The 26,092-nt window shown below is 45.3% G+C and overlaps 1 protein-coding gene across 4 annotated transcripts in view; it reads right to left on the reverse strand.

Annotated features, from left to right (window-relative positions):
* The window catches only part of Rfx4 (regulatory factor X4), a 158,114-nt gene that overhangs the window by 91,490 nt on the left and 40,532 nt on the right, over positions 1-26,092 (reverse strand). For all 4 annotated transcript variants that reach the window (XM_031349020.1, XM_031349018.1, XM_031349023.1 and 1 more), the window contains exons 3-4: positions 20,778-20,838; positions 5,031-5,154 (exon numbers count right to left, since the gene is read on the reverse strand). In XM_031349020.1, the coding sequence (XP_031204880.1) occupies positions 5,031-5,154; positions 20,778-20,838 (185 nt within the window). The remainder of the gene's footprint in view (positions 1-5,030; positions 5,155-20,777; positions 20,839-26,092) is intronic.

The following is a 26,092-nucleotide window of genomic DNA, read 5'->3' on the forward strand; positions in this document are numbered from 1 at the left end:
GAGAGGGGAGGATTGTTACACAGGTGCTCACTGGTGAGGTGCCATGATGGTATTTGAAGGTGGCTTGATTAGTTGTAAATGTACACTGTAAATTGACAGCAAGCATGAAGATCAGCTTTTAAAAAAGTATAACTGGGGCTGGAGAGATGGCTCAGTGGGTAAGAGCACTATTCTTCCAAAGGTCCTGAGTTCAAATCCCAGCAACCAGATGGTGGCTCACAACCACCAGTAATGAGATCTGACGCCCTCTTCTGGTGCAACTGAAGAAAGGTACATTGTACTTATTTATAATAATAAATAAGTTTTTTTTTTAAAAAAGTATAACTGATATGCCAAATAAGGAAGTAAAGTAGAGCCATATAAGATGTCCAATTAAAATAAAAGGAGGCTGGGAGATCGTTCAGTAAACTGCAACACAAGCATGAGGAACTGAGTTCGAATCACCAGTACCCATGTCAAAACCCAATATGGCTAGGAACAATGGTAGCCCAGTGATAGGGAAGAGACGGATGGGTCCCTGAGGCTTACTTGGCAGCCAGTCTAGCCAAACAGTGCACTCTCGGCTCTGTGACACAATCTGTGTCAAAACATAAAGTAGAGAGAGCAGCAGAGGGAGACGTAGTCTCCACACATTACACCTGCATGTGTATACATCAAGCATAACCATATAATATACATACACACTCAAAAGGCACTGTGCAAGAGGCTGAGGTAGGAGGATTTTCATAAGTTCAAGGTCATTCTGGCCTGTACGGTTAATCTGACTGAGATCAAACTGGGCGAAATGGTTAGTTATTATCTTTAAAACATAATTAACTAGGACTGGGGAGATGGCCTGGTGATTATAGTTCTTGCTGTGCAAGCATGAGGACCCATGTCCAGAACCTCAGCACCCATGTAAAAGCTGGATGTGTGGGGGTGGAGGGATGGCTAGGTCTTGCAGGGTATTTGAGTTTGGTTCCCAGCTTGCAACCACCTGTAACTCCAGGTCCAGAGGCTTCAACACCTCTGGTGTCTTTAGTTACCCATATGTATGTGTTGTGTGCATGTGCATGCACAAACACACACACGCATTAAATAAATAAAAGTAAAAATAGAATACAGTAAAATGAGATATGAAATAGGCATGCTGGCATATACTTATACACAGAGCATTCAGAATGACATTTGCGAGTTTGAGGCTAACCTGGGATACATAGCAAGAGACTTTGTCTCTAACTAAGGAAATAAACACGTAAGTAAATAAATGAATCAAACTGTAAACAGTGGGAAAACTGTGAAGTACAAAAACAAGAATAAACAATACAGAAGACACATAGAAAACTAATGTCTATTAACTAATGATAATACTGTTCCAACTGTGTCAGGATTCACCGTGACAGTCAGTGGGACAACTGCACCAATGCAGAAAGAAATCATGGGGCTGGACTGGCTGCACAGACACTTGTAATGCAAGCTCTCGGGAAGCTCAGTCAGGCAGACTGGGATTTATGGCCAGCATAGCTACACAGAGAGCCTGGGCTGCCCAGAAAGATCATGCAAAACCATGTCTGACAGGGAGCGAAGAAGAGATGTCAGGGAGAGGTGGTTGAAGTCAAGGAACAGATCTGGTAGTACCTGACCTCAAGGCGTACTGTAAAAGTACAGTGATCCTGGATTTGTACAGTGATCCTGGATTCCTGGTGTTGTCAAAAGAACAGGCAAATAGATTAATAAAAAAGAACATCGAGCGCGGGCTTGGACTGCCGTGAGGGTTCATCCTCATTGTCGGCCTGACTGGATTAGAATCACCTGGGTGTGTCTATGAGGGTGTTTCCAGGAGATTTAACTGAGGAGGGAAGACCCACCCTGAATGTGGACGGCAGCATCCTATAGGCTGGGCTCCTGGATTGAATAAAAAGGACCAATCAAAAGAAGAACCCGAATCCATGTCTTTCTGTTTCCTGACTACAGACTAACTGCCTCCCATTCCTGTCACCATGACTTCCCTACCCTGACAGGCTCTACCCTCAAGCCTTGAGCCAAAATAAAGTCACTTGTGCCAAGTATTTTGTTACATACCCATGCATAAGGCTCTGGGCACACAGACACACACATCCGAACACGTGTGAACATGTATGTACATATGTACAAAAGAATAATAAAGGGTAAGGAACTGAGAACTCAGAAAATGACGTAAGCCACCAGCAGAAGAAGACATGAAAGCAGTCCAGCTAAAAGCTTCTACCTTTTCTCCACGTCCTGAATGACCCTAGGACCCAAGGTCAGGGCAACATTCCCTGTTAAGCCAGGGAATAAGCCAGTGCTTATAGAATTTGGCCAATGGTATGGGGAGACCTTGCAAGTCTTACTGTGGCAAAACAAAACAAACAAAACAACCACAACTGTGGCCTTCTCCTGCTAAAGTGGTTTGTAGCAAGGCTTCCCCAGGGACAGTGTCAGCATGGATATCTGATTCACCACTTGCCAGCTGAAGCAGGGGCAGGAATACTACCATTATAGTTTCTTCCTTAAAAAAATGAAGAAGAAGCCAGGCAGTGGTGGTGCACGCCTTTAATCCCAGCACTTGGGAGGCAGAGGCAGGCGGATTTCTGAGTACAAGGCCAGCCTGGTCTACAGAGTGAGTTCCAGGACAGCCAGGGCTACACAGAGAAACCCTCTCTCAAAAACAAAAACAACAACAACAAAAAAATTTTAAAAAATGAAGAAGAGATTCTGAAATGTATATGCTCTGAGTTAAAAGTTCCTGATGAGTTGTAAGTTTGGGTGGCTCTACTCAAGGGTCCGTGGCTGCATCCCAAGCTTTGCAGAAAACTGGTTCCCTTCTCTTGAGGAGATGTCAGGAGTCTCAGGCTGGGCAACTGTGTGTCTGAGATTTCAATGCAACAAACTCATCATGGATCCTCAGTGGGCACCTTCTGTCCTCTGCAGCTAGGAAAGACCCAACTCAGCTGCGTTTGAAACTGATGGCAGGGCAGCTGCCCAAAGCTTGTGTATATACGTTCTTAATAATAAAGCTACTTCCTTGCGTTCAGTCTGATGACTAAATGTGGATTTGTCTTAAGTGGTTGTTTGGAAGCAGCTGGCACACAGGTACCTGTCAAGGAGGAAAACTACTTGGAGAGTCATTTGGAGACATCTGTGTGGTGGTCAAAGATGTTAGCAGAAACCAAAGACCTAAGAAGAGAAGAAATTTGGCAGGAGGTGTCTAAACAAGGAAATGGGAGTGGAAAATGGGCCTGGAAAGGTAGCAAAGAGAAGCTAAGAAAGGTGGGTCAGAGGCGCGCTAGGACAAGATATGCTGAGGACCAATGAACCTGGTGAAGAAGGCTTGATCTCAGTGTGTTCAGGAAGTGAATCTTCCTACTGACTTGAGTCTACTGAGATCACAGAGGTTTCTGTCGACTGTCATATGAAGAGCAAAAGGACACCATGTTTCATCTGTGGCCCCTTGGGGCTGTCTCGTAGAACAACCGTCTGTGATAATGAGGTGCCATCAAATATGGTGGTCTCTAGCCACGTGCTGCCTTGGAGTGTTTGCGATGCAGACAATGCAACTGGCAGCGATCCGAGCTCTTGCTTTTGTGAGAGTTTCAGTGGCGTAGGCAGGTACACATGGCTATGGACACCAGGCTGCACAGCACAGGGGAAGGAGAGATGGCACAGATGATAGGAGGAGTCCCAAGTCAGGGTGACTATTAGACCACAAACCTCCTGAGACTTGACCACATCTGAAAGGAGGCTCAAGGCTTAAAATAGGAATGGAGCTGGGGTGCTGAGAGGAAAGAACAGACTTCAGCCAAAGTCCTCCCAAGTCAGAGTTCAAGGATATGCCAGGATGACTGTGCTGCAAAAGTGGTTGTTTATAATAGAGTCTTTACACAAGCAAATCAATGGGGCTAGTTTTACTAACTTCATAATTAAGCTCGCGGATGGATGTTCACTTCTGGACACAGAAATATCAAAGATGAATTCATAACACCAACAGTTGTAATCACATGCAGAGATGGTTAATAAATACATGAATTTCTAGGTGACTAAGAAAACATTGTTTTCCACTACCCACAGACACCTCAGCCGAACCTTGTTGCTTGCCACGAGCTGGCAGAGGCTCAGAGTGGCTTCCAGGTAAATTCTTCAAACTCACCTAAGCCGCCCCTCCAGCCTCACCTGCCTCTCCATTGTGGCCACTTCAAGGGTATGTGAACACAAGTCTGGTGTCGTCCTAGAATGCTTCTTTCCTTCCCTGATGGGTCTGAGCCCCACATAGCAGTGTGTTGGACCCCTTCTAGGTCCTGCTCTCACTACCTAACACAAGACCTGCCGTACATTAGAATGTATGATGTCATGCATTGTTTTTAGCCGAGGACACTCAGACTGCCCCGGGTGTCCGGGGCATTCACGTTACCAAGCCTAGTGCCTTTCCTGCCCCAGGCTCACTGTCAGATGTAGAATGTTCTTACTCATAGTTGCCTCTCACAGGAGACATATTAGTTTATGCAAATTAATACAGAGGAAAGTCAAGTAGACCACCTTGACTTCTTACTTTATAACATACCTCCACTGTTTGAATTCTTACAACCAAGTATTACCAAAAACTCTGGATTTGCCCTGTTCTAGAGTTTGATTTGGTATTGTTTTGTTATAATGGTGTGATGATTTTGGCAGCAAAATATAATGGCAAACTCACCAAGGGTGTGTGTGTGTGTGTGTGTGTGTGTGTGTGTGTGTGTTTGATTTTTTTGTAGTAATTTCATGAAATGTTAGAACTAAGATGTTTTTAAACTTTGTGTTATGGGCCGGTGAGATGATTCAGTGGCACCTGCCACCAAGCCTGAAAGTCTGAGTTTGATTCCCAAGACTCACACGGTAGAAGGAGAGAACTTGACTTTGACAAGCTGACTTCTGTCTCTCTTTCATACTCATAGCCAAATAAAATGTAATTAAAGAAATTAAAAGTATGTGAATTATATAAAGTTGTAGGGAGAGGGGAAGGCGTGGGGCCAGGACCATAGGGAGGCTGGACTCACCTTCCCGAAGCTGGCAGCATTGACTGGCTGAGTGTCATTCTTCTCACAGAAATCCAGGTAGTGCATGTAGAGGGCGCTGCGAGGGATGCAGACGCCCTCTGCAATCTCATAGTTTTCCTCCAACCTAGGGAAAGAAACACCCAGTGAGAAAAGCACTCCTCCATTGTCGGTGGGATTGCAAGCTAGCACAACCACTCTAGAAATCAGTCTGGGAGTTCCTCAGAAAATTGGACATAGTAGTAACTGTGAACTCCTGGGCATATACCCAGAAGATACTCCAACATATAATAAGGACACATGCTCGACTATGTTCATAGTAGCCTTAGTTATAATAGCCAGAAGCTGAAAAGAACCCAGATGTCCTTCAACAGAGGAATGGATACAGAACATGTGGTACATTTACACAATGGAATACAACTCAGCTATTAAAAATGATGAAGTCATGAAATTCTTAGGCAAATGGATGGAATTAGACAATATCATCCTGAGTAAGATAACCTAATCACAAAAGAACACACATGGTGTACATTTCACTGATAAGTGGATATTATCCCCAAAGCTCCAAATGCCCAAGATATAATTCACAGACCGCATGAAGCTCAAGAAGAAGGAAGACCAAAGTGTGGATGTTTCGGTCCTTCTTATAAAGGAGAACAAAATACTCACAGGAGCAAATATGGAGACAAAGAATAGAGCAGAGACTGAAGAAAAGGCCATCCAGAGACTATCCCACCCACCTGGGGATTCATCCCATATACAGTCACCAAACCCCGAAGCTATTGTGGATGCCAAGAAATGCTTGATGAAAGAAGCCTAATATAGCTGTCTCCTAAGAGGCCCTGTCAGAGCTTTACATATACAGAGGTGGATGCTTGCAGCCAACCATTGCACTGAGTGCGGGGTATGGAGGAGTTAGAGAAAGGACTGAAGGAGCTGAAGTGGTTTGCAACCCCATAGGAAGAACAATATTAACTATCCAGAACCCCCAGAGCTCCCAGGGACTAAGCCATCAACCAAGGGGTACACATGGCTCAAGCTGCATATGTAGCAGAGAATGGCCTTGTCATGCATCAATGGGAGGAGAGGTCCTTGGTCCTATGAAGGCTTGATAGATGCTCTAATGTAGGGGAATAGAGGACAGGGAGGCAGGAGTGGGTGGGTGGGTGGGTGGAGGAAAACCCTCATAAAAGCAGGGGGCTGGGGGATGGGATAGAGGATTTCTGGGAGGGAGGGAAAACAGGAAAGGGATAACATTTGAAATGTAAATAAATAAAATATCCAATAAAATTATCAAAAATAAAAATAAAAGAAAGAAAAAGAAAAGCAACAATGGACTATGTTGGCTCCCAGAGCTCTGGTCTGCAGAGGTCTCAGAAACAGTTCTCTTCCTCTGGGACAGAGGCTGAGGCCCAACGAGTTGAGGAAAGCTGACTTGGCTCACCCCTGAGTCAGTAGGTCCCTTTGCATTTGCTCCTGAGGATCAGGTCCCTTCAGACCTTTAAAGCTATGCTAGCGCTTGCAGATGCCATGCTCACTCAAGCTCTGAATCATGCATCCACTTTGCAGTCATTTCTAACAGGGAGATGCCCAAAGGTGCGCTCTCTCTCTCTCTCTCTCTCTCTCTCTCTCTCTCTCTCTCTCTCTCTCTCTGTGTGTGTGTGTGTGTGTGTGTGTGTGTGTACACCCTAGAGCTTCATGACTTGACAAGAGTGGCAGAAAGGAAATGTCTAACACATGGCCAAACAGAGGTGGCACAATTAGACAGTCACTGGTCACTGCTGAAAGGGAGACTTCGTGATCATACTGGAGAGTTGGCCTCTGACAAGGCTAGGGTGCCCTGACTCTCTGCGGTCTAAGGTTGATGGCTCCACATATCCTGTACTTTCTTGAGTGCAGGATATGGATTCTGCAGAAGAGAATGTCTACTCTCCAACTGGGTTAGAGTCCCAATCTCTCTCTCCCCTCTCCCTCTCTCTCTCCCTCCTCTCTCCTCTCTCTCCTCTCTCTCTCTCTCTCTCTCTCTCTCTCTCACCAGGTGTGGTAACTGTGAGCAAGTTGTCTGACCTCAAACCTCATTTTCCCTTCAAAAGTAATGACTGATAACCCTTTTAGGGTGGATGCTGATATTTAAACAAGTAATGTGTCACAAGAATTATAAGTACTGGTGGCTGGAGAGATGGCTCAGCGGTTAAGAGCACTGGCTGTTCTTCCAGAGGATCCGGGTTCAGCACCCATATGATGTTTCACCACTGTCTGGAACTTCATTTCCAGGGGACCTGACACCTGACAGCACACATGTAGGCAAGAGACCAATGCACATAAAAATAATAATAAATTATTTAAAAAAGAATATAAGTTCTAGACCCTTGTGTCCTATAAGTGACATTAGATTTCCTCAGTTTTTTTTTTTCCCATAAGACACTTTTGGGGACCTATGTGTCCCAATTCTGTGATAGGCATTGAAGACATAGAACAAATCTAAACAAATTTTGAAGTTTTTTTTTTTTTAAATTAATCAAAACACCAGAATTTGGGCATATAAATGGAATTCTGCCCCTATTGACATCGACCTGCCAGAGGGCTAAACACCTCTGCCAGCAATGCTGTGACACATGACAATGTGGAGCCTGGAGCACTTACAGCTCAATACACTTACCAGCAGGAAACACTTCTCCTTTGATGACTGGATTTTAAAAAACAACTAAAAAAAAAAAAAAACTGGAACCAAATTTAGGGGACAAAGTGATGAATACCCATTTTACCAACCCTTTGTTTTGTTTTGTTTTTGCTTTTCTGGGTTTTTTTGTTTGTTGGTTTTTTGTTTTGTTTTGTTTTGTTTTTTTTGGTTTCGGCTAAAATAAGGCATGATTCTTAAGCAGTGGAATAAATGTCCTCAAGTAACTTTAAACTCACTCTGAGGACACTTGCCAGAGAAGTGGTCCAGCATTGTCGTAATTCATGTAGAATGAGGCCTCCCAAGGTGCCCACTTGCAGGGGTGGCACTTGTTCAGCTCATTCCAACATGACGTTGAAAATCAGCTCAGTCATTTCATACCCAAGCCTCATATATGAATGTGAGTCCAGGGACTCCGGTAAATGGCAAAGCCAAGTGCTAAGGGGTCCCAGCCGTTCTGTCTGCTGCCCTCTCCTGGGACTGGGACATGGGGCAGATCCTGCTGGTCTCATGTTCCAGCAAATACCTTATGCAATCCTTTCTAGGTGACCAAATGCCCTGAGGCTGGAGGGAGTATCCAGTCACCTCAGGATGCCCAAAAGTCCCACATATTCCTTGGCACATGGTAGAAGTCTGATATTTGATGGATGGTTCATTCCAATCATTCACTCATCCAATAAGTAAGTATTGATCTTATCACTTGCCAGGCACTGGGGTCATGTCATTGCAAGCAAAATGGTCCTTGATAGATATAATGAACAGATTCATGGCAAACAAAGGGATAAAGATGAAATTTTTAATTCAACACTGAGCTACGCAGTGTTCCAAACACAAGAAAACAGATTAGTATGGCCCCTGTATAAAGATGATATGCAAATTCATGTAGTGTACCACATTAAACATAAATAACTAATGGAACAATTGTGACCAAAATGAAGCTCTTCCACACCAGTGTGTGTGTGTGTGTGTGTGTGTGTGTCCGTGTGTGTGTGTCCACAGTGTCACCAAGTGGAACCTCGTGTTTCACTCACCCAGGGAAACTAGCTGCATGGGTAGTATAGGTTTCTTGGGCCTGCCCTGCGCTTTGGATCTGGGATGAATGAAAAACAGTCTTCAAATTTAGCCAAGATCCCTAACTGCCACTCACAGCATTGTTCCTCTGTAGAAGTGACATCAGAGGCCCAGCTGAGGCTCAAACTTTACAGGGGCCATGTAAGTAAGGCAGCTGTCACCGACGGGGGTCTCACAGGCATGCTTTGTTTAGCCTGGGCAGCACTGGCTCAGCTTTTAAACCCCTGGACTTCACACAGAAGAATCTGGATTCCTGGCTTCTTATGAAAAAGCCGAGGTCTGGCAACCCTGGACCCGTATTCCCTCATGACAGCAATTGGCCAGGGTGAGCTGTGCTCTGAGGCTGGCCCGAGTCCTCACCCCGCCCCATTTTTCTTACACCAAGTCTATTTACTGTTCCTTTTCTGGCTCCTGTGGGCTCTTGTGTTGGGCATATGACATGACCTATGTCCTAGTTCACTTTGGAGTTTATTTGGGGAGAGTGACACACAAGAAACAATAATATTTAAATACTATAAACTCCTGACCATAGAGGCTATTGAAGAGGGAAATAGATTGGTGTGTAAATGGGAGTGGATGGTTAGGTTTTTACAGAGGACTTGGCATTGGCATTTTGCAAACAACAGCTCACATTCATGGAACTCGTCCTAGGTGCCAGGCCCTGGGTAGCCAGGGTTTTACTTTATTCTCGTGATAGTCACATAAAAGCCAGACGTGCCGACACATGCCTGTAATCCTAGCACTCACAAGGATGAAGTGGGAGGATCTGGGTTTGAGGTGACCTTAGGCAGTGTAGTGTTTCCAGGGATAGCCTGGGCTACATAGTGAGCACCCAAGTCAACAACAAGAAAACCCAAATGGAGCAAAGCAAAGCAAAACAAACACAACACACAAGGTAGGCATTATACCCATCTTTCAGATGGAGAATCCAAGGCTCAAAACTAGAAGTCGTTATGTGACCAGTAATTAAGAGAATCCTCCTCACTAGAAACTCGCTCTGCCAGTGTAGTTGGAGGAGGCTCTTGGCAAGAGGAACAGCAGAGAGCAATAGGTATGTCATATGCTATGAAGGATGGAGACATCTGCCTGTGTGGGAAGAGGAGCTTGTGGAGGGAGAAGGAAAAGGAGAGAATGGTGGGGATTGAGGGGAATCTTTAAATACGCAGAGGAGTGGCTTAACAGACCTTCAACGAGGTGCCACCTTAAAGTGCCCTTTCCAGAAGATCAGTGAATAGCATTCAAACGATTGGGGGTTTAAGGGATGGCTCATCAGCTAGGAGTGTACACTGCTCTTCTTTAGGAGGACCTAAGTAAGTTCAGTTCTCAGCAACCATGGCAGGTGACTCACAACCTTCTGTAAGTCCAGCTCCATACATATACACATGGCAAACACTCACACAGACACACTGATACATGTAAAGTATTATTAAAACAGGAAGATAGAAAAAAACAAAGACTCATGGACTGGCTCAGCTAGTGATGTATTTGCTGTAAAGCATGAGAAACGTTAGTTAGAATAAAGCATGAGCTCAGATTCCAAAGCCCATATTCCAAAAATGTGCACGATATGGTAGTGTGTGTGTGACCCAGTGCTGGGGATGCAAAGACAGGAGAGACTCTGGGCCCACACACACACACACACACACACACACACACACACACACACACACACACGAAAAAGTAAACCCCACCCACAAGTTCCATCTTAGACTTGAGTGCTCCATTAGACAATCTCCCTAAATTAAAAAAGGCTTGACTTTGCTGTTTCTAATACACAGATGTGAGGAGTTGGGCGGCCGGGACTTGTTGGAGAGAGGAAGGTGTCCCTTTGTGCTAACTGTGGTAATGATGGTCCTAAGTTTGTTTTGGATAAATAATCCATGGATGCAGTGGGAAAGTAGGCTTTTTCCATTCAGAATCCGTATGTAGAGGACTTTTTAAATGAGAAAGCCATACCGCCTTTTAAAGGACAGGAGTGGTACAGTTAAAGTCATATTACCTCTGTGGTGGATGACCAAAGATAACTAAGGAGCTTGGGTTAGTTGGATAAATCAATGAATGTATGAGATGAATTTGGAATCACTATACTAGTTCAGGCAAGAAGCATGGGGCCTAAACTGAATCAAAATAGCATACAGAGTCTAGGTCTCATTTTGTCCCACTAGGGAGATAGGCAGTAACTAAGACAGTCTCAGGGGGGTTCATCCTCCCATTATCAGAGACACCCCACGATGGGCAAAGATAGGGAGAAGCAATCTTTCCAAATATGGTATTAAGAAGCACTGATCCCCAAACTGAGAATAGCCTCGGTGCCCAAAAGACTAAGGCAGGAGGATCACCATGAATTTGAAACCAGTCTGGACCCTAGAGTTAGACTCTGAGTGGCCCCAAAATAACAAAAAGCACCTGTTCCCAGGTATATTCCTGGTTTCTTTATTCATTACTAATTACTAAGGTCACATTGCCTGCATTTCTATTTGCTTTCTGTGGTCTACTTGCCAGCTAAGTCTGACCAAGAGATCAAAACTGAGATATGGCATCCAAGGTTATAACACAGCACATGAGATGAGACCCCCATAGCAACAACAAACTATTTGAATCTGATGGACGAAAGTCATAGTTCATTCCGGCTGAGCTAATTAAGCAGTTACCTGTGAAAAGCCAGTACCTCCTCCTACACCACTACGCTTCCGCCTTTTTTTTTTTTTTTTTGGTTCGTCTGACTGGAGCAGCTGAGCTTCAAAGTATCCAGGTGGCTTATGACTATGAAGCATTTTAATAAGCTCTGTGAGTGATGGATGTAATTGGCATGGAAGGGCACCTTTGATGCCTGATGGATTCTACAGGGATAGCATTGTGACACCATCCCCCAGACCGACTCACAAAATCCAGAGGCTCGGCATGTGTACTGAAGTTACTAATTGGAACATCCGTTCCCCTGACAGAGGCGCAAAAGAGAGAAAGCGGTTAATTACTTCTCTTCATATCTGATGATGAAATTTTCCCTTTCCTCCCCTCCTTTAGAGGACATCATTAGCCTGTCATGGTGGATGAACAATGCTCCATTATACCTGGATTCTTTTTAATGCACACATACACACACACACACAGAGGCACACACACTTCTGGACTAGTTCTATTTTTTCTTTTTATCTTTTATTTAACAACGTCATTGTATTTGAATTGAGCCTGTGTTATAGTGGATAGATAATGAACTTGGTCACCAGCTAGTGTGGGTCGTTTGAGACACACATTTTTAAAGGAGACTTTGGAAGGCTGCAGCCCATGGCTTCCTGGCATTCGGGGGAAGAGCTTTACATCAGCTTTCTACAAGGAAAAGAATCCATGTGATACCTGGAGCCTCTTGTATTCTGAGCCATGTTTTACCTATGGCTTTTTATGTATATGCATGGCTGTCAGTTCATAGTGTCCACCTCTTCAATTCTTATAGACTTATCAAGAAATGCTACAGGTCTACTTTATCTGAGCACTAAATTCACTAAATAGAATAGCAGAGATGACTATAGAGATCAGAGACTGTATTGTTCTGGGTTTGGGGATTTGTTTGTTTGTTTGTTTGTTTTTAGAGACAGGGTTTCACTGACTGTCCTGGAACTCATTATGTAGACCAGGCTGGCCTCAAACTCACAGAGAACTACTTGCCTCTGCCTCCTGAGTACTGGATTAAAGGTATGTGCCACTAAGCCTGGCTTGTTTTGTCTTGAGATCTGAGACTGTAAGCAATCAGAGCTGCACAGTGCTGAATACCTTCAAGGGCTCTACATTACCTTGACACAAAAAGCCAGGTTCCTTCCCTAGGCATTCAAGGCCTTGACCCTCCGACCCCTGACTGATTCTCCAGCCTTCTTTTGCCCCAGCCTCCACAGATGACGTCTTTCCAGTGACTGGGCTATTTCCTGCATCTCAGATATATCTTGCCATAGTGTATCTGTATGTGTCTGGTAGCGGTGAACCACATACACAACAGTAACACCTAAGGTCAGAACAGGGCTGCAAGCCTCTGTTGTCATCACAGCCATCCTGAGAAGAGAGTGCTGACATTCCTCCTGTGTGTGTGTGTGGTGATGCAGGGGGACAGGGACACAGAGGTGATGGACTAGCTGTGCTGTCGTGTGTGTGTGTGTGTGTGTGTGTGTGTGTGCGCGCACACACACACACACACACACACATACTCGTGTGTTAGCATGCATATACATGATACAGGGCTGCCGAGCACAGGGGTGATGGACCCATTGTGCTGTCTGCTATCCAATCTGATTTCCATTGCTGTGATGAATACCATGACCAAGTCAAAAAGGGTGTGTTTGGCTTCCATGTCCCAACTACAGTCCATCGATGAGGCAAGTCAAGGCAGGAAATCAAACAGGAACAGAGGCAAGGAACCATGGAGGGAAGTTCTTTACTGCCTTCTTTCCCTGGCTTGCTCAGCTCAGGCCTACCTGCCCAGGAATGGCACTGCCCACAGTGGCCTGGGTCCTCCTGCATTAATTAGCAACTAGGAAAATGTCCCATAGACATGCCCACACGCCAACCCTCAGCTGAAGTTCCCTCTTCCTAGGTGACACTAGCTTATGTCAAATTGACAAAAACTAGCCAAGACAATTTCACACTGCATATGATTCTTTCCTTCTTTCTTCTTTTGGGGGAGTGGAGGGGTGGGCATATTCTCATGTAGCCCAGGTTGGCTTCAAACTTTCTATGTAGGCCAGGATGTCCTTGAGCATCCCATTCTTCTGCCTCTGCCTCTCAATGTGCCCCCATGCCCATTTGTGCCTGCAATGGCTCTAACTCAGGACTTCGTGCAGACTAGACAAACACTCCATGAATGCAACTCTCTCCACAGCCCAGTTTTTGGATATCCAGATCCGTTACTTATGGCTCTACTCTAGACAAAAGCTGTACATTGTGTAAAAGCATGGTGTACCAAGCTACCAATGCTTCTGTCTGGAGGGAGGCTGGGGACCGGGGGCCCCGACACTGAGGGGATTCTGGCACAGTTCCCTGACCTGAATGACCTCCTCCATCTTCTTCTCCATCCATTTCACCTTTGCTACCTCTCCTCACCGTACTGAGGCAAGTGGAGCCCCAAAGAACATCTTTGCGGGTCTCCTTAGTCCCCAGGGGACGGGTTCTCTGTATGTAACAGAGTCAAAGTGAGCAGAACACCAGGTCCTGGTTTCATTTCTTTAGCCAGACCTAGGAACCATGACCCTCTGTAAATCATTGCCATGTTTAGTTTTAAAAGGTCAGCTTGCTGCAGCCTAGACTCACCTGGGGGAAGAACTGGATGAGAAATGACCTAGCTCATATTGGCCTGCAGGCACATCTGTAGGAGGTTGTCTTTATTGCTAGTTGAGCCATCCAATGTGAATGGCCCAACTCTCCAGGCTGGGCCCTAAACTGTACCATTCCAAAAAAAAAAAAAAAAAAAAAAAAAAGCCACTAGCTGAACAAGTAGACCACATGGGTACTCATTTCTCTCTCCTCTCGACTGTAGATGTGGTGTGACTAGTGGCTGGTGTGACTAGTGGCTGGTGTGACTAGCTGCTGGTGTTCCTTGGCTTGACTTCTTAAAAAACAATGCACTAGAATTTTAAGTAGAATAAACTCTCTCCTCCCATATGTCGCTTTTGGTCAGGATGTTTCTTTTCATTTAAAAAGAGTATGTGTGCATGCACTTGTGCACATGTGTGTGTGTGTGTGTGTGTGTGTGTGTGTGTGTGTGTGTATGCATGTATGTGTATGTGTACACCAAATCCTCTAGACTGGAGTTTCAGGCAGTTGTAAGCCACTCAAGGTGGGTGCTGGGATCAGAGCACAAGTTCTCTCCTAAGAACAGTTACTCTCCTGACCACTGAGCTGCCTCTCCAATGTTGTCAGGGCATGTGATCACAGCAACGGAAACAAAATGAGGACAAATATCAGAGTCTATTTTTAGAACAATGCCACATGTAGTTGGCTGCTGGTGATTTATGAGAACGTCTTAAAGAGAAACACCACATTTATTTAATCTCACACTAATAGCAAATATCAAAAAGGGGTGGGGGGATGTCCCCACCTCCAAACTACTCTTCCAAGAAAGTGGGACCTCGAATCTTTGTGTCCAGTCTTCTAGGTACTGAGGGGAGCCTCACTTCTCACGATAGTTGCTGAGAGGGGAAATTGCCTCCACCCTAAAGGTTCTCGGTGTGGTACACAGGATCTCAGGAAGGGCACAGTGGTGGATATGGGAGGTAGCAGGCCACGGAGGAGCCATGCATTGGCAGCAGGTCAGCCGCCATGGCCCAACAGGCCTCTTTCCATTTCCAAATCCTCAATGTGAATAGAGGTGATTGTGTGGCTGGGATTCCAGAGGTGCCCAGCATCCCCAGTGAGGTGGGTTTACTCGCCCCCATGACCGAGGATGCTGGAAAGGGTTTGGCAGGAGCCCTTTGACAATATTTGCCTGTTTTCTGCTGGAAGCGGCCTCCAGATCATGTGGCCCCGATTCTTTTTGGCTGCTTGGCAGTCAATTATTTGTTCTCGGAGGAGGCCTGGTGTCTCCAGGGTGGTGGGGAGGGAGCTCTGGGAGGGAGGGGCCACAGGAGAAGCAAATCATTCCTAACCCAGTTCTAGTAGCAAGCCAAGTTGTCCCAGAGAGGGTGGGTGCTGTCAGCCTGGCCTCTCAGCTCTCCCTTTTAACATCCTTGGGGCTCCAACTGCTGCAGAAGACGGGGACAGCCCGAAGGGCAGAAACGCCTCAGACAGAAGACTCTTATACAGAGAGCTTCCTAGGTTTGTGTGCGTGGGTATTCTGTGCTGCAGGTAAAGCAGAAACTGTTTGATGGGCAGTTTTGCAACCCCATCACCATCCCACATGTAGATACCAGCTATTGCTTTCCATCCTTGCACAGAGGGACTCTCCCGGGGTGGCCAGAGGCCCCACATGAAAACTGTCTTTGGGGCAGTAGTGGCACATGCCTTTAATCCCAGCACTTGGGAGGCAGAGGCAGGTGGATTTCTGATTTCGAGGCCAGTCTGGTTTACAGAGTGAGTTCCAGGACAGCCAGGGCTACACAGAGAAACCCTGTCTCGGGGGTGGGGGGTGGGGAAGAAAACAGTCTTTGGGGTCCTGTTTATAAATGAGAGGTGAGATTTGGACAGACCTAAAATCCACATCAAGAGGGAAATGGGAGGCTAAATTCTGCTGCTCTCCATGTGCCACTTACAGTGAAGTGATTCTCAATCTTTGAATATGTGTGTGTGTATGTGTGTGTGTGTCTGTGTGTGTGTGAGAGAGAGAGAGAGAGACAGCAGACAGACAGACAGACAAACAGACAGAGGCAGAGAGAGGAGTGAGAGTAGGCATGCATTGCCATGGCAGGTCATTTCTGTCCTACCGTGTGCGTTCCATGGCTCAGACTCAAGTTGCTAGGCTTGGTGGCAGGTTCTTTTACCCACTGAGCCATGTCTCTAACCTGAGGCTAATTCTTTATTAGCTAATCCAGTGTGACATCACTCATCTGTCATGGCAATACTCAACTGGTGTGATGTTGCTAATCTAGTGTGATGTCACTAATCCACTGTGGTAGCTCTAATTCAGTGTGGTATCACTAGTCCACTATGGCATCGCCAACCCAGTGTGGTGTCACTAATCCACTGTGACATCACTATTCCACTGTGATTTCACTGATCTGGGTGTGATGTCAGAAAGCTCTTATAAGGAATAAAGCAAGCTGTGAATCAATGGAGTTCGGCTGACTATGAAGCAATAGTATAATACATTGTTATGTTTATTTAAATGTATTTATTTATTTTATGCATGTGAGTACACTGTAGCTGTACAGATGGTTGTGAGCCTTCATGTGGTTGTTGGGGATTGCATTTTAGAACCTCTGCTAGTCAACTCCACTCATCCGGTCCACCCTGCTCACTCAGGTCAGCTCCACTTGCTCAGTCCCTGCTAGCTGCGGCCCAAAGATTTATTTATTATTATACATAAGTACACTGTAGCTGTCTTCTGACACACCAGAAGAGGGCGTCAGATCTCATTACAGATGGTTGTGAGCCACCATGTGGTTGCTGGGATTTGAACTCAGGACCTTCGGAGGAGCAGTCAGTGTTCTTACCTGCTGAGCCATCTCACCCGCCCACATTGTGTGTTTTTTTATAGAGAAAATATAAATAAAATAAAAAAACAAATTAAAAACACACAGTGCAAAACTCCCACAGCCACTCACGTAATACAAACATATTCACATATCTTACTGAAAACAGTTACTTTTAAGGAAGAAGCAAAAAAAAAACTACAGTGAGAATGGGCTTTCGCCTAATCTTCAGTTTAATTTTTGAACAAGGAAATGTGTTGTTTGCACCAATAACAGAAGAAACAGGAAGCATTTATGACTGCACTAATATCCCAGCTTTTCTAAGATGCTAACGAAGTATAAACGGCGAGCGTCACACAAAGGAGAGAGGAGTGTGTAAAAGCATTCAAGCATCCCTGGATTTTCAGACAGATCACTAATAAATCAACTCAGACTAATCTCTGAGCTCCCAGGCAGCCGGAGCAAAAAGGGAGACACACTGTAAATCAGTTGCTGTTATCTGTAAAACAAGGGATGGGTCCAGTTCCTTTGGAGAGAGAAAGCTTTTAGACTGAAACTATTTTAGAAAAATAATTAGTTAAGAGGAAATTTTACGGTGGCTTTAAGCATGACTCCTCCTATTCAAGTTTAGAGGAATGTCCCTCACATAACCCCCTATTCTCACCCCTTACCTCCACTCCTGCCCCTTCTCACTCCCTGCTTCCCCTCTCGTCAGTTTCTGGTGTGTGTGTGAGTGTGTGTGTGTGAGTGTGTGTGTGTGTCTTGAGACAGGGTGTCACATAGCCCTCCGACTTGATAAGACAGAGGCTGGTCATAAGCTCCTGATCCTCCTGCTTCCAACGAGCACACTTAGGGATAAACAGCACGGGCCCCTCATCTGAATCACATCGCCCCTTACAGGCTGTGCCGCTTATGGTACTTGACCAAGTCCAGCCTGCTCCCTTCCAGGAATGCCTTTGCATGTGACCAGACAGCGCTAACGATTAAGGTCACAACTGGCGCAGGTAAGTGGGTTTCTGAGACTGAGTCCCCAGAAGGGGACGTTTCCTTGGCAGAATACGAAGAATACCGCCTTTACCAAAGGCCTTCCCATTGGCTTGGGTTCCATCCATGGTGGGCATGGATGGTGATGGGGGCAATTAAAGGCTTAATTCCATGTTGGACTTGACAAAGGTTCATTTCTGAGAGGACGTGGAGGCCTCGAAACTGCCCGAGGGGTCTCCTGAAGCCAGAGTCCAGTCTCCTTCCAGCCCAGCTCCTCAGGAATCTGCTTGGAGTAGTGGCACAGGCTGAGCGCACTACTATGTGCTCATCCTGTAGAGTGCAGAGCCCAGCCACAGCCTCAGGGCACTGCAGTGGCCCTGTCTGGATGTTTCTCTGGCCCTAGCTTTCACAGGGTGAGGTGTCAGAGAGGGTTTGCTGTTGTTACACATCTCTCTACTGAAGTGTCATCTCAGAAATGCTTTCCCTCACGGCTCACTAGAAACCCTATCTTCTAAGTCTCTCACAGCACCCACCACAGGCTGATGTGTGCCAGGTCCCTTAAAAATTACCACTGTGGATGTAGTGCAGTTGGTAGCATGCTTCCCAAGCTTGCCCAAAGCCCTGGATAAACCAGGTGTAGTACCTGGCTTACACTGTAATCCCTAAACACAGTAGGTAAAGGCCAGAGAGAGGACAAGGCTAGCCTGGGCTACAGACCCTGTCTCAAAACAAACCAACCAACCAACCAACCAACAAACAAATAAATATTTAGATAGATAGAATAGATAGATAGATAGATAGATAGATAGATAGATAGATAGATAGATAGATAGATAGATAGATAAAAATTGCATGGTTCTGCTTGCCCAGCAGTCCTTTTTTTAAATCCCATTAGGACCAGCCACCGTGACACATAGTAGGCATCCACTAAGCATTGCTTAAATTTAGTTAATGACTAAAGCTATGTTAACATGCAACAGAAAGGAAATTGGTGTTGGATTTGCTATTCCTAAACACACAAACTTTCATATCTGTTTTGCTCCATGCTTGCATGGGATGAAATTGGTTCTAGAATGTTCCACCTGACCTTGTATTCCAAAGAACAAATCTCAGATGCAAAACCAGATGTCCCAGACATAGAATGCAGAAGGGGGCCTGTCCTGTTCTAGGGACTCATACAGGAGTGCACTGAGGAACTAAGTGCCACCCCTCCATGGCAAGCACTGTCTGAGCCGGGTAGTTCATCTTCAGGATGACACAACCATCACCTCCATTGCACCAGTGTGTAAACTGAGGCAGAGGGAGGCTGAGGACATGGTCTGAGGCTGGCAAGTGACACAGCTGGGATCTGACCCCAGTCTGATGTTAGCATCAGGTGACACAATCTCACCATTCCAGGCAGATGCTCAAGAATCATAGAAAAACAGATGCCACAAGAGGCGAGTCGCCAGGGGAGGTCAATTTAGAATCCCTGACCTCCCCCCCATATTTTGTAGGGGTAGGGAGAACAGGATCTCATGTAGTCAGGCTGATCTCGAACTCACTACATGTAACCCTCTTGCCTCATCCTTCCACGTGCTGGGATTACATGCATGAGTTACCACAAGTGGTTTATCATGGGTTGAGCATTGAAGTCAGACTTCCTGTACACAGGGCAAGCACTCATCCAACTGAGCCTCATCCCCAGGTGACAGGCTTCTGGCTAATGCTTGCAGAGACAAGAGGAAGACAAATGAGGGCAGGCATCTTGAAGGACATCAGCTCCCATTATAAGAGTGTCAGCCATCAGCTAGCTCTGTCACCAGAAAACACAGGTGGCCTCCAAGACTTCTTTATAGACCTTTGCTTCTCCCCCTTATGTGTCTTTCTTTATGTGTGTCCTTTCTCATTGAAGTTCTACTAACAAGCTGGCCATGAAGACTCCTAGAAGGCCACCTGAGATCTACGCAGGTGCCTTCTCCTCTGCTATCTTTCCCTCCTCTCTACATACATCTGTCCAGAGACTAAACCATGCCATGGGCCTTGACATAGCCACTGGCTTCCATTCTCCATCTGACCCTTCAGCTTCCTCTTCCCAAGAACCAGGTTGGCAGTTAGAACCCCAGCCGGATTCCTGGCTCCTCCCACTTAAAAAGCAGTGGCCCACCAATGATGTAACTGTCTCAGCGTTCCTTCCTCCTCTAGAAAACAGACACAGTAATAGGAAGCCATTGACCTAGATGACATAGAGCAGGCAAGGGAACCACACAGGAGCTGGCACGGAATCGATGTGACACCATCTATTATTAAGACCCCTTCACTCGTGGGTTCCTTTGGGTTCACTGAGCCAGACTGCTAAGAGAATAGTCTTCAACTGCTAAGATTCTCTAAGATGGGCCTCAAGTCAGAGAGCTCCAGGGCTCAAAGCCACAGCACAATGTTCAAACAAAGCTTTGAGAAGAAAGCCCCTCTCTATACATTTTACCAAGTCCAGGAGTTTCAAATAATAAATGCGAAGTCATTTAGAGGATTGCTTTTGTTGTTGTAGTAGTGTCAAAGTAATTCTATTTCCATCAACTATTAAAATTTACTTGGGGCTCGTTAGGTTAAAAGTGGACAGACTCTCATTCCTAACATTTGCTAAAACTCCATCCATTGTAATAACAGATCCTATTAAAACTCAATTAACAACAGTCACATAAAATCTAATCCTTACCAGTATTTTGCTAACGAGAATAAAATTTACTTCCAAAGAAAAGACATGTGAAAACTCAAACCACCAGGCTCCATCTAAAGTGAGCCCTTTGTGTTTACCAAACAGATTTCTTGAGGGTTACCAAATAAGCATCACACTGTCAAAAGAGCCAAGGGATAGCCTGCCCTAGCTAGAAAGATCTGGGTGGCTCACACTTGTCGAAAGCGGGCACTTACCATTGCAGGGTGGCAGGCGTGGAGTGGGGCTTGGATGCTCTGTTATTTTCCTTCTCCTCATCTGTTAAAGGAAAGAAAAAAGGAAGCTGACTTCAGTTGGCAACAGGAGGAAAACATCAAAGGCTCCTCCGTAATTCCAAGTTTCAAAAAATGAGGTCTCCCTCGGACGCTGACGCCTTGAAACAATGATGTCTTGGCAGTCCCAACACGCTAGCCTCATTGCACACCAGTATAAAGAGCACAAGCAAAACATACTTTAAAAAAAAAAAAAAAAAGATCAGATCAAACTGTGTAGCCCTGGTTACATGTAGAACTTGGAACTTACGGTGCAGACCAGGCAAGCCCCAAACTCAGAGAGCTCCACCTGCTTCCTGAGTCCTGAATTAAAGGCATCCACCATCACACCTGACACAGAAAATTGACTTTCCTCAGGAGACCCGTAAGTCTGTTTTTCTTTATTTGACAGCCACGGGTGACTCTGACAAACTGCCCTCCATCGTCCCTCACTGCTAAGATGCACCCTACCACTGGCTACTTGACAGACATTTTGAACATCTGACTCCATGGTTTGAGGACATAAGAATGTATTGTCCTCACTCATTGCTGTGGACTGAAAGTTTGTGTCCCTCTGGTATTCATGGAGAAAATTAACCTCACCCTGAGCTGGTGTTTGGGGGGTAGGCCTTGTGAAGGGGTCAGAGCCTTTATACAAAGCCCCCCGAGAGCTGTCTTGTCCACTCTGTACTTAGCACATGCTAAGAAGGAATGTGGCTCCTCCCTGGAGCTAGACCTCAGCCATGGCAGCCTTCAGAAACAGTTTGAGCTCTCTTATTAGAGTAAGCAGGACAGACTCAGGTGTTCACCACACTATGCTCTGTGTGACCCCAACACAACAGGCAGTTTAGGATTGTGGCAGCTGTGTAGGAGTTCAGGACTGCAGTGTGAGAGATGGGTTCATCCAGCCTCTTTGTAAAGGACTGGACACAATGAGTACTTTAAGGTTTTCAGTACAAGAGGAAAATCAGAAATATTTTGTAGAATTTTCTTTTGACAGGGATCACATTGACCTCAAATCATGGCAATTATTCTGCCGTGGCCTTCTTGCGTGACTTAGAAGTTTTATAACCAGAAAGAAAAACTCCTCTCTCTCTCTCTCTCTCTCTCTCTCTCTCTCTCCTCTCTCTCTCTTTCTCTCTCTCTCACACACACAGACATACATACAATTTTTTTTCAAAAATTAAAAATACAGTAATAACAATTTAGTAGTAGATATTTTAGTATGTCTACTAATGAGAATAATAAAGTTGTCGGAGGTAGGCCCTTAACATTTCTCTTCGTCGGGATGCAGTTAGAGTCCCCCAATATCAAACATCAAAAAGCTTATCTGTAAAGGCCACTCAACTGGTGGCCTATCAAAAGAGCCATCAGACCTGGCCAGACTCACAGGGTCCTGACTGCTAAGTCCTTTCATGCAATAGTCAGAGCAACCCTTAATCTCTGCTTCCCAGAGGGCAAACAGCCTTCCAACCAAGTCTCAAGGAGGATTACGAAATGGAAGAGTCAACATAAGATGTCTTGATCCACTAAGTTAAGCCAAGAGAAGTGCTACAGACTCAGATAGTTTCAAAAGAAAATTAGTATATACATGTATGAAAGTAGCATGATGAATTTCACTACTTCATATACTTGATACATGTTAAGAATTTGGTTTTTAAGAAATCGGCTGGCTGATGCCATGCATGCTTGTAATATAGAAAGCTGAGGTAGGAGGACTGATGGTTCATGGTCAGTGGCAAGGTGATTTGGAAGGTAAGAGTAGCCTGCATTCGATCCCTGGAACCCCATGGGAACCAGAGAACAGGCTCTTGAACATTACCCTCTGACCTCCATATGCATGCCCACCTCCCAGTAAATGTTAAATAGATAAATAAAAAGAATACACGGCTAATCTGGTACCCAGTGAGATGCTGTCTCAAAGATGAGCAATGCTCTGGGTTTTATTCTTAGCATCTCAAACAAACAAACAAACAAGCAAAAAAGGGAAAACAAAGAAAGATGATAGAAAGAAATCACATTGGTCAAGTATACTGAACAAAATTTGGCACAGAAAACTTACATGGAAAAGAACTAATACAAACAACAATGAAGATAATATGAAGTGCTGGTGGCAAGCAGGGGTGTCTGCCCTTTTGAGATTGTGACACTATATTGTCATCTACAAAGACTATGCTCAAGAACTATGCACTTAAGCTGCCTCTGCTTTTGTGCCAGGCCACATTCATGGTTATCCTTGGCAGCATGAATCTTACAACAGGCCACAGGGTGAATACAACCCGACCTACTGTTTCCTAAAATCTTAAAACTGTTTCAATACAGTTGAATCCTGAAAATATTTTCTCCATGGAAACAGATTAGTATCGATATAATTCTGATTAAAGCATTGGGTTGAGAAAAAAAAGATTTCCCCCAACTAAATGGAATGTGTGAGAGACTATCTGGCTAGTAAAGGAATGGATAGGAGATAGTGAACCTGTGACTGGACAGAGAGAAGTTGAGGGCACAGAGAGAAGTCAGGGAGTGACCTGAACTTCCGAATTCCATGCTGTGTCTCTCATTAGTGGGCCCCAGAATGGCTGCCTCTCTGTTTTGTAAGCCAGCCCCAGTCCTCAGCTAATAAAACCTGCATCCATTGGGTGTTCTTTCCCTGCCACCCAAACCACAGTATTAATACAAACCCTAAGAGTTCTCAGGTGCCAAAGTGTCAGAATACTCAATAAAGTCAACATCATTTATTCTGCTTTGTCACCCAGAGCCCCTTCTAAATGATTCTTCTTCCTTCAAGCCTAAATTGGGCAAGCGCCAGCTGTTGGAAGCCTCACCAACACTAGCCAAGACAAGAACCACACACATCTGGTTCTGTTCTGCTGTAACCCACCGCTCATCTCCCAGTTGAACAGGCTAGCCCACGTTCATCTCCTCTCCTTGAGGGCTAGCTCACTGAGAAGGGTGCTGAGTACCCAAGTCACCTTTGTGTTGCCTCTTACCAGGGCCTCAGTACTTAACAGCTTCAACTCCGCTACCTACAGTTGTGTAAAACCACCACTACCACAATAACAGAAAGGTGCTTTTACGGCATAGTAGAGCATGGACCTCTGGATGTCGTAAGATTGCCACCAATAAACATGTAGAGTAATATTCAGCTTCTGTAGTTCACAAACTGGAAACAGTACCTACTACTTGGACTTTTGGAGAGGAAGTCAAATTGGAAAGAGTGGTAACTCCCAGTGCTGGTGTGTACACTGGCAAACTGACGTTCCGCAGCTCCAACCACACCGTGTCAGTGCATCTTCCGGGGAACCTGAGCTTCGTTTCCAGCACTCCCATGGTGGCTCACAACTCTCTATAACTCCAGTGTCAAGGCACACAGATGGTGCACAGACATGCAGGCAGGCAGACAGACACTCATACACATAAAATAAAAATAAATATAATACATATTCATATGTATTAAAATACCCAAATAATATTAGCATTCTTTGAAATAGCACTGGGGCTGGACACTGTGCAGTGTTCTCTACAGCCTTGCATCATTTGATTCCTCTGGGTTAGGAGGAAGTTGCATATATTTACATATTAAGAAACAAAGTTTTGTGGAGATTATACAACTCCCTCAAGTCCAAACAGTTGGTAAATGTGGGCTGGGGCTTGATACCTGGCTCTAGGGTGGCTATGGATTATATTTAGGCAAGAATGGTTCCATCCAAAGCCTGTATGGGCCTTTGATCTCATCACCAACCAGATGCCTTCTGCCTCCAAGGCTCCTCCTGCCCTCTGGGCGGCTTGTGCCTCTGTGCCCAGCTCTGAATGCTTGCCCCCCCTCCCTCAACGGGGTCACTCCCAGGCCTGACCCTCAATCCTAATTCTCCTGAAGGACTGGTTGCTTCTACCAAATGCTAATTGAATGCCTGCCACCTATGCCAGCTGTAAAGGCTGAGAGAGACCAGGCGCAGCTTCTACTCTCTTGAGCTCAAACTACCAGCTGAAAAAGGAAGTTAGTTTTCTTCAACAGAGTCTCACTGGGTATACAAACCATACTTAAGCACAGGCCCCATACCCAGCAGCAGAATGTCAATGCAAAATAAACTCAATGGTATTTTTGGAGAATTTTTGTCTTGTTTTTATTTTGTTTTATTTGTTTGTTTCTCCCTTAAAAACCTTTTGCAAATATATGATGGTTTCCGACTTTTGTTTTTAATGGGTTTTTCTGTGTGCATGAATGTGTCCCAATGTCTGTCTGTCTCTTGTGCTTTTTCTTTGGTTCTTTTTTCTCTTTGCTCGTTTTTTTTTTTCTATCCTGGTTTGTTTATATTTTATCTTATTGTTACCTTTTAGATATCTGTTTGTATTCTAATAGTGGGGAGGGAGGGTTTGGTTGGTGGCGGAGTGGGGAGGACCTGGGAAGAGTTGGGGGACAGGAAATCGTAATCAGAACATACCATACTTAAAAATCTATTTTCAATTAAAAAAACATTATCAGCTAAAAGAAAATTCAAGTCCTGGGCAGGCACTGTGGAAGTTGGGTCCAGGATGCCATGGCAACAAAGAGGGAAGCATGTGAGCCTGGCGTGGGATCAGCCCAAAGCGGGCAGGAAAGAGTGTTTAAGAAGATGGAAAGGCCATGGGATTGAGACTTTAGGAAGTGGAGCTGCCCAGTGCCTTTGCAGTTCACTAGGCTGAAGGGGCACAGGTCAAGTTAGACCCATCTCATAGGGTGCAACATCAGACCAGTGAGATTCCTGAAGCCTTTACTCTCCAGGGCTTACCCGTTGGTGCCGCTAAAGCCAAAAGGGTAGCAGTCTATTTCAAAGAACCCTTAGGAAAATCCAGGGACAGATCCCAACACAGCCCAGTCGCCTCTGTGCCTCCTCCTTCCTGTCTTCCCTACAAACCAGGCTCAAATCCTCATCTGTAAAGTAGACATGAGATAGCATCAAGCACGCAGGGCTCTGACCCTGTGTACACTCTACATGTACATGTACATTACAGTGTACATGCTACCACTCAGCCTCTAAAAGCTGCATTTTCTCCAAGAGGGTCACCACCCAGGTCACTGCCGTGCACAGGGACTCGGTGGTCCCATAGCCACCTGTCTTCTCCCTAGCAAAGCCCTCACTTCAGGGTAGGATTACTGCTCCATGACTGCCTTAGCCTATTCCAGCTTCTGTAACGAAATGCCATAGACTAGGTAACTCATAAACAACAAAATGCCCTTTTGCATACTCTGGACACTGAGATGATCAAGGCGCAAAAAAAAA

The sequence above is a fragment of the Mastomys coucha genome, unplaced genomic scaffold (genome assembly GCF_008632895.1).
Source record: "Mastomys coucha isolate ucsf_1 unplaced genomic scaffold, UCSF_Mcou_1 pScaffold4, whole genome shotgun sequence".
Taxonomy (NCBI): Eukaryota; Metazoa; Chordata; class Mammalia; order Rodentia; family Muridae; genus Mastomys; species Mastomys coucha.